This window comes from Sinocyclocheilus anshuiensis, unplaced genomic scaffold (assembly GCF_001515605.1).
Source record: "Sinocyclocheilus anshuiensis isolate Anshui unplaced genomic scaffold, SAMN03320099.WGS_v1.1 scaffold246, whole genome shotgun sequence".
NCBI classification, from domain to species: Eukaryota; Metazoa; Chordata; class Actinopteri; order Cypriniformes; family Cyprinidae; genus Sinocyclocheilus; species Sinocyclocheilus anshuiensis.
In genome coordinates, this window is record NW_015542356.1 from 570313 (window position 1) to 579940 (window position 9628).

At 36.5% G+C, this 9628-nt stretch overlaps 1 protein-coding gene across 7 annotated transcripts in view; it reads right to left on the minus strand.

The window, feature by feature from the left end:
* LOC107691719 (acetyl-CoA carboxylase-like) overlaps nt 1–6456 on the minus strand; it is a 69289-nt gene extending 62833 nt beyond the window's left edge. For 4 of the 7 annotated variants that reach the window (XM_016490507.1, XM_016490506.1, XM_016490504.1 and 1 more), the window contains exons 1-7: nt 6288–6448; nt 5071–5326; nt 2502–2634; nt 1925–2063; nt 1504–1613; nt 543–624; nt 339–437 (exon numbers count right to left, since the gene is read on the minus strand). In XM_016490507.1, the coding sequence (XP_016345993.1) occupies nt 339–437; nt 543–624; nt 1504–1613; nt 1925–2063; nt 2502–2634; nt 5071–5297 (790 nt within the window). In that variant the 5' untranslated portion in view covers nt 5298–5326; nt 6288–6448. Of the gene's footprint in view, nt 1–338; nt 438–542; nt 625–1503; nt 1614–1924; nt 2064–2501; nt 2635–5070; nt 5327–6287 lie in introns of all 7 variants that reach the window. The other 3 variants (XM_016490505.1, XM_016490503.1, XR_001634565.1) reach the window with 2 other exon arrangements.
* Between the last annotated feature and the right edge of the window lie 3172 nt (nt 6457–9628).

The following is a 9628-nucleotide window of genomic DNA, read 5'->3' on the forward strand; positions in this document are numbered from 1 at the left end:
AGCCTGTTCTAGTACACCCCCAAAACAAAATCAAGACTTTGTAAAAGAGCATAATAGGACCCCTTTAAATATTTTAAAATATAATTTAATTTGATTTTACACACTATAAGCAATATCGTATCGCATATCGAATTTTTTAACAAGGTATCGCATATCGCATTTTTCTTCAATATCGCACAGCCCTAATTATTATTATTGATATATATATATATATTTTTTTTTTTTAATAGTCATGAACAATGCAATGAAAAAGCTTTACAAATAAATAAATACAGTTTTATCAACATCCGCTCAGCCTCAGCCTGATAATAGTTCAGTAAGTCAGATGTTAAACTAACCTGTTCCACTCCAGGGTAGTGTGGGGATGCCAGCTGTCTGGGCCACAATAGAAGAGGCGATCTTATCCCCAAGAGCCCACATAGCCTGACTAGGTGGACCTAATGAAAGATACAAACCACTAAATTAAGAGCAGTACCATCACACTATGTGAATAATTTAATCAATGTGATATTGTAAGGTTTATTATAATAGCTGAGACTCACCCATGAAGGCTATGCCGTTCTTGTGCAGCAATTCAGGGAGTTTGGGATTCTCAGAGGCATGACCCCAACCGGCCCATACAGCCTAAAGACAGGTACATTACATTTATGCATTTAGTAGACGGCTTTATCCAAAGTGACTTAAAGTCAAAGAGCCAGCAATATTCGTAATATACAATTCCAGGTTCATTAGACAACTAGATTAGAAAGCAAGATAGAGAAGAGGAGAAATGCAGAGAAGAAAAAAAGTGAAAGTAAAAAAACAGATTTTTAAGTTAATATCTCAAGAATGTTTTTTATTAAAGGGGTCCTATTATGCTCTTTTAAAAAGTCTTGATTTTGTTTTGGGGGTTTACTAGAACAGGCTCTCATACTAGGTTGTTCGAAAAACACATTATTTTTCACATATTTTACATTATTGCAACACCTCTTTCCCCAGTCCGGCATGAACGGCTCGAATAGTTCCTGAATCAAATGAAGGCCAGCCTTCTGAAATACGAAATGTGCTGTGATTGGTTAGCTTGAAAAAGTGAAAAAGCATAATAGGACCCCTTTAAGCATTCTATTTTATTTTATTTTTTATTGTTTTCTAATTATATTTCGTCATATTTTACAATATATTGCATATAAATGGGATATGATAAGGATTTATCATAACAAAAAACATCCTATAATGCTGCTGCTGAAACATCCATGCAAAAAGAATGTATTTATATATGAACATTCCTTTCTGTTTTTATATTATTTTTTTAACTCACATTACTGTTGTAATAATACAACTGTGCTTAAAACAACAAAAAAAATAATACTTAAATATAATAATACTTTTATTTCACAATAGGTTATTTTATTAATGTCTTAAATTTCACACAATAATTGTGCAGCCTGATTTAAGTCTTTTAAGTGTTACCAAAATCATTTTATTTGCTCTGAACACCAGTCATCAAAGCTCACATGCATTTACCTGAACGGGAATTCGCTTAGCTATGTCCAAAATGAGTTCTACATTAGCATAGTTGTTGTTGTTTGTCCCTCCTGGGACAGGTACATAGTGATCTGCCATCTTGATATACTCTGCAGACAGAATTATACATATGTTTAAGTATTTCATCAAGTACATTTGAGGTTACAGGCCTATTCATAAATAATTTTCACCTCACTGAATCCTTTCTATGCAAATTAGGCCAGGTCTGCACCGACAAAGCATACTGACATAAATGAAGAGAAGGACCAAGACATTCCTTGCTAAATACATTTGCCAGTCCACAGTCCAGCATGGCTTTTCCTGGATTACACCATGATACAGCCAGCAGTGGGGGAAGGTTTTCTCAAGCTATTTTTTAAGTCTGATGACATAACAGTTAAGCTCAGCATTTTAAACACACCTGCATTGGCTTTGAGGTCCTCCGGGGTAACCATGACTACAAAACGTATGGCCCGTTCATTCCGAAACATTTCATAAGCCCAGCGACGGATGGAGCGCATGCACTTAACTGCAGCGATGCCATTGTTAGCAATGAGAACCTGTCACAACAAAATATGATATTCACAGCTGTCACCACACCAGGGTTGTTTATAGTTAACAAAAACCATAAAAACATTCAGTTACTTAAAAAAGTTAATTGAAATTAAAAAAAATAATAATAATTTAAAATATATATATTTTGTTAACTAGTTGCCAAGGAAACATTACTCAATTTAATTTAGTTTAACTTGTAATAAAACAACTAAAACTGAAATAAAAGTTGAAAATGTATAGACCTATTTAAAATATGAAGAATAAAAATTACAAAAATAACAACATTGTAAGTTTAAATTTAAAAACATTTTAATTAAAATTGTAAAATATAACATTTAAATTAAATTAAAAAAAAAAAACCTACAACACTATCTCAATGACACTAAAATATAACACTGCACCACGCATATAGCAGAATAGCAAATTGCAGTCAAGGATCTCACCTTCTCAATGACTTTGTTGCCACCAAATCGGGTGACGAATTCAGCGGGGGAAGCGACAGTAAAGTCCCTCTGCAAGTCGATGCGTCTGCGGTTCCTGCCCTGCTTCACAAGGTGAAGTCCTGACATGCTAGGCCTTGAGAAATGCACACAATACCAACATAATTCACAATGCAGCCTGAGAAACACTGAATACAAACAGATGAACACTATAGCAATACACACGCTAGCAACTGACAGCATGGCTGATCGTTTTGGATTGTATTTTTTTTAAATTTTGAGAAAAATGAGAGAACAAATCAGCAAAAAAAAAAATAAATAAATAAAAAAAAAAATAGGGAACAAATGAATTCCTGGGAATATCTGTCTATTTGTTCCTCTGCATGTCATGTGTGGGGCTCCATACAAAAATGTTAACTTGCTAGAAAAATGGCAAAATTCCAAAAACATAAAAATGAAGAACAATGCACATTTCTGTTATCAAATAAGTACATACGTCTTTTGTTTGTTTGTTTATGTTTTTTTGCAACGCAATAAAAAATACAAAAGTCTATATTTACACAGTATATATACTGTATGCTGCCAAAAACAGTAATCGATCAGGAGTTTTCGATTTAAAAAAGTGTGCATCGGATACAAGTTGGCATTTGTATCACGATGCATTGTTTCTAACATATTTGCATCGGTAAAAAACTATTTATTATATATTTACTAGTAGATACGCTATACTTTTATTGTTTAGAAAGTGACCAATAATCTGTGACAATATTTTATATGTAGATTAACTTCTCCTCTCTAAACTGTTTCTCAAGCACGTTCTCTCATCACTGCTGCGTGAATATGACGTATCAACACGGAGACCTGAGGAAAAGCAGTTATTAAAGTCCTTAATATAGATCATGGATCAAATCAATCCACCATGGCAAACAGCGAATATATTTGTGCTGTTTAATGCATTTGAGACGTTGAGACTGACGTTTTCCTCAGTGCATAACTGACATGTCACAGGTATATTCTTCATCTGTAAATGTTAGAAAGTCATGCAAACATATCAGTTTTGCTGTCAGGAGTGGGCAAGTGAACGAGCGCTCAGATGGAGCGCAATAGAATAATAGCGCAATAATTCTGAGTAAAATATGCATTTTGTTAAGATATTTGTTGTTGGACATTAAAATGTGCCTTTTGTAGAATTTTAACCCTACATACAGTACAGAGATATGAATTTTTGCCCATATCGCCCATCCCTACTACATATGAGTGTATTTTTTATGATAGCAGTAACTGTAAAGGGACTATTGTAATGGGTAAATAACATGTAAGCTAATACAGTCCTAATTACTAAGCTCAAATGAGTTAATGTGTGTTTCTTAAAGCAGTTAAAATGTAGTCTTTTTTCATTTATTTTGATTTTTAATTTAGTGATTTTAATGCTTTAAAGAGCAATTTTACATTGTAATATTCTAATGTTCTGCTATCTGTTCTGCTATCTATAAAAGGTACAGCTGTCATAAAACCAGAGAGAAAGGCTGTTATAAGAGTATGTGAGAGAGTCAGCGGTAATATCATTGCGTTCCTATTGGTCAGTGTTAGAGGAGCTCAGCTTAGCCTGACAGTTAGCCTGCCCCAGACCAGGTTAGTTTCCTAGCATAAGCTGCTACAATGACTGAGGTTGATATATGTTAAATTTGCTTTATGGAACCAGACTAACTGAAATAAGCCTGGCTTATTTGGTAAACTTGTTTTATGAAACAGGCATTGAGGCATTAGAAGTCAGAAGACACTTAAGTTAATTTATGATTTGCTGTCTGTCTGAACCAAAGAAATAAAAGCGATCATATTTTTTTTTACATTGCATCGAATCTCATTGTGTTGAATCGAATCTAATTGAAATCGCACTGCATCGCAATAGTGGTGAATCGTATCGTATCGCATCAGTAGCTGCTTCATATCTATCTTTAATGTATCGTATTGTTGGCTATGCATCAAGATGCGTATCGCATCCTCAGTTATGAGATGCACATCCCTATAAAACATACTAAACATAGACATTTTAAAAAACTAATAAGAATGCCAAAAATACACAACAAAATTATTTAAACTTTGAATGAAAAAATAAAAGAGCCTCCTGTCTAACTTCAATCTTTCCTTGAAGCATCACTACTTTGACAACCATTATGGCATGTCTGTGTGAGACCCCAGTGGGCATAGAGATGGAAAACACTGCCAAAGACTGGCAGTGCAACCGAAGTTACCCAAACACACAGAGAGGCGCTTGTGCACATTTTCACACACAGCATAGTGATGAACCCAGATGAACCTTGAAGAACCCAGTATCCTCAAGTCACTACTTTTTACACAACGCTGCTGCATACCTCCCTCATTCACACATGGGCTAAGTAATGTAATCATTTATTTAGACAACCAGCACTAATCTTATCTTGAAACTAGTCTTTTTCAAAGGCCACGTCCCTGATCTCGAGCACCAGGCACAATAAGCGTGATACATACAGACATGGTGAAAGTGGACATCCATGTCACAATAACTGCAAATGAGTGCACAAGCATCTCTGACCTCATATTGTGCAAGGGTCCGTCCAGGCTGTCGAAGCCCATCTCATAAGTGCTGTCTGAACTGACCGAAGAGGGGGAAAGGGAGCGCGGATTCTCCTCCATCTGCAGGTCCAGCTTCCCTGCGGTTTCATCCTCAGAGTTTTCCTCAGACACAGAACCCACGATGAAGTGAGAGTGCAGCGCAGTCACTGCAGGAAGCTTCTTCCCGGTGGAGTCCTGCTCTGCCATACTTAGGCCACGCTGGCAGGCTGCAAGCACTGTACAAGGAGAGAGAAGATGCATTAGTTCATCAGGTCATCAAGTCAAAAGTTACTATGACAAAAAGATGTCTTAATTAAATATTTGACTTAAACACATTGTTACTAATAAAAAAAAATGTCAGTTTAAGTAATTTTAGAAGTTTAACTTCAAATTATTTCAGTTAGTTCCCAATGTAAAATTCTGATTTCTAAGTTTTTCATCTAATGTTTTTATTTTGCCTTTATTTCATTTAAAGATTTATTTTAATTGTTTTACCATGATATTTACATATGTTGCTAAACATCTATTTATATAGTTATGTTCTATGGGCATGGTACCATAGCAATATTATGTTTCTGGACATGTAAAATAGCCTTTAAAATACCACGGAAGTAAATATCGTTACAGAGTACCATGACACACATGGAAAGACCATGGCACTATCATTGGTTCCCATCAATGTATCACAAGTTCTGTAACAGTAGCGCTATTGTATCTTACCCATATCGTACGTTTGACTCCATGTGAACCTGTCTGATTACTGTACCTCGATTTAGCAACTCACCTGCAGACTGACACTTGTAAAATTACAACCGCACCTCATCCAGCCTGATGAACCTGATCAACGAGTCTCACCATCGCGGACCCTCAACCATATGTGAGAAACTCCTTTTCAATAATCTAACACTTACACTTAGATCTCATTTCTGCTATCAGTTCATAACCGTCCGGCTCCCTTCAATCAGCATGATAGTCATCCTTTTTTCACCTTTCAAACTTGTAAACTGCCTGTCTCCACCTTGAACGAGAAACAGTGGCATCGGTTCGACCTAGCACACATGCTAACTCGTCACAAACCCTCCTCGTCGCTGTCGCAGTCGCTGTTGATGTTTTAGAAATCCGTCCAATATTTACAGTGTCATGTGCAGCCTTACAGTTAGCAGGCACTCGGTCCCGGTAATAAGCTTTTGTACTCACCGTGCGAAAAGAGTCTGTAAGCAATTCTGAGGCGTGTAAACCGACGTTTTAATATCGACTGTATTCCCTCCTAATTGAAGCCCATCTCCGCTCCGGTGATGGCTAATAGGCTATATAGGAGCATAATGGTACAGGCTGGAGTCCCTGCCTCTTTGACAGCAGCATCACGGTGGTGTGATGCAAGGGGGGTTACTTCTGGACGTCGTCCTTTGACCTGACCGATGCAACCGCTCACGCTGTATCAACGGACCAATCGTATTGCGCGTCTCGGTCGGGGCGGGGTCACGCATGCAAATAAATAAGAAGGTGTGCCCAATGATTTGACGCTTCGTTAGACACACGTGTTTTCTGTCATAGAAGGGTTACCATTGTTAAATCTATGATTTTGGCTTTACAATGCTGCGTCTTGCTTGCAAGACTTTTCTGGCCCAACAGACACATTCTACACACATACACAAAAAAATGTAAAGTCTAAACTATACTTAGGCCTGATGTAGTTTTTTTTTTAAATGTTGAAAGCTTTGTGTTTACTAGGAAGGTTTTCTAAAGTGGCAGTTTGTAGATGGGATAGGTATAGACAGATGAGCTCCATAGTTAAGTATTCCTTGGATAGAGCAGAGTGTGGCTAGTAGGGGGGAAAGGCGCACTGAGTACAGGGGGTTCAGGGGCCATTGCACCAGCTGTGAGTTACAAGAAGTTAGTCTTTTTTTTTTTTTTTTTTAAGGATTTTAAAGCAGTACATGAGCCAAAACATACTTAGACTATACTATCAATACAAAACATGTAAAACATAAAGTAGGAAGTACATGTAGTTATGTGAAGTGTTTGTGTAACAATTGTGTTGCGTATGTGTATATCTCTTATTATGCGTTTCCTAATATATATGTAGAATGGCCCATTTGTAGAAGGTCAGAATAGAATGTTTATAGAGAAAAAAAAGGGAGAGAGAGAGAAATAATTAAATAGGTACATAAACTGCAAAATAACAACAATAACAAATAAAGAAATAAATAGAAATTAAATAAGAAATTAATTAAGAAAAAACAGGTGATACGGGGGCTTCGAATAAAATGACAAATTAGGCACTACTAAATATTTTTGCATTAAACTTTAAAAAAATGTAGCTACGTATAAACTAAATAATTATGGAAGCCTCTGAAAAGGAGTAACGATTGGAATAAAATGGCATATTGAATGAATTAATCAATAAACTCTTGTTTTACCAAGAGAATTCTTTAGACATATATGATAATGTTGAGAATCATGTTTACATTTTTAGGAGAGAACAATGTGAACAAATTACTTTATCAGCAACTCTTCAACACAAACCTAACCTAAAAAGCCCACCTCTGTGTGCATTGGTTCATGTTGTGCATGTCAAATAAAATCAGTCATAATAAATAAATGTCATTTATGTTTTTTTTCCCATTATTTATTTATTCATCCATCCTTATTCATGTCAAATAGTTTCTGAAAGTTATATATTATAAATGCCTATTATGTTATTAATGATTAAGTAGTGTTGCATTTCAGTGGAAACATATTTTTACTGTTACGTCAAGCAAAAGATGTTCAATCACAGGTAAACATCATATTGCACGACTATGCATTACTTTACAGAGAGCTTACTAGCTACATTCTGCCTTAAGAACAAATGGTGCAACTGAATAAAGCAGCTAGCAGTTACTATGCCTTTAGTGTGGACTGTACAGTGGAGATCAAAATTAGAGAACAATCTATAAATACTTGATTTTTTTTCTGAAATATTGTTAATCTTCATCGCTCAAAATTTGAAGGAATATAAGCTGTGGGTATACCACTGTTATACTAACATGTTTGAAAAAAATATCCAAGGCATTTAAAAAAAAAAACTTTTATTTTGTGGAAAACACAGTGATCAAAATTAGAGAACAGTAACCACTGTAGCACGAAAGAAGATTACAACTAACATTTTAGAGGGTTACAACTGTCAGAAATTAATAGTGTAGAGGCCACTTTGTCGCCAAGGATTTTCCAGTGATTTTCAACCGAGTTTAGATGAGGACTCTGGCCCAGCCATTTAATTTTTCATCATTATTTGCATGAAAATTGCAGACTGGTTGGGAGATATACATTTGCATTCACTCTGCCATGTAGCTATAAGAGGGCACTCAGGGTTCAGTCTTTCCTCAGTCTGACACCGAACAAAATGTTTCCCATCATACCCAAATAAATTAAACTTGCTCTCATCACTAAAGTGAACTTTGGTCCAGTTCTCCTCTGTCGACACAACATGCTCCTCAGCAAAGGTGAGCTTAGCCTTTTGATTCTTTCTGCTGATGAGAGGCCTCATCACAGCAGAGTGCACTTTCAACCCGACTTATCTTAAATGTGCCGAGACAGATCCATACCCTGTTCTTTGCTGAACTGGCAAGCAATTCCAGCTGCAGTGTTGAACCGATTCCCCATTGAGAGTCTCTGGATACTCCTGTTGTGGACGACCAGCCCTTTTGAGGACTTGAATAAATCAGTGTCATTGTAAAGCTGCAATTTTCTAGAAATCACAGATTTGGAATGACAAACTTCTCTTGCAGTGGCTTAAAGGGTCATCCCTCAACCTCCTTTTGCAGGGTTTCAGTCACCTCAGAGCAGCCCGCTATCATGCAATCTCAGTGAAAATTGGAGGAATGCTGCCAGTTAAATATGGTTTGTCAGATAATTAAAGGGATAGTTCACCCAAAAATGAAAATCTGTCATTAATTACTCACCCTCATGTCGTTCCAACCGCCGTTCATCTTTGAAACACAAATTAAGATATTTTTGATGAATTCTGAGAGCTCTCTGACCCTCCCATAGACAGCAAGGATACTACCACGATCAACACACAGAAACGTAGCAAGAATTGGTAAAATAATCCATGTGACATCAGTGGTTCAACAATAATTTTGCGAAGCTACAAGAATACTTCTCTTTGGAGAGTATCCACTGAACGTAAACAACATATGCTGTTCTGTGTCAGCTGCGCCACACGGATACGTTGTCTACATTGTTTACACTTTGATCTGAACGAAAACAACGTATCCGTGTGGTGCGGCTGACACAGAACATCATATGTTGTTTACATTCAGTGGATACTCTCCAAAATGGCGCCAGGGTGACACGGAGGAGACGAATTGTTGAATAAAGTCGTTATTTTTGTTTTCTTTGTGTACGAAAAGTAATCTCTTCGTAAAATTATGATTATTTTAACGATGTCCTTGCTATGTTTCTGTACGTTGATCTTGGTAGTATCCTTGCAGTCTATAGGAGGGTCAGAGAGCTCTCAGAATTCATCAAAAATATCTTAATTTGTGTTCTGAAGA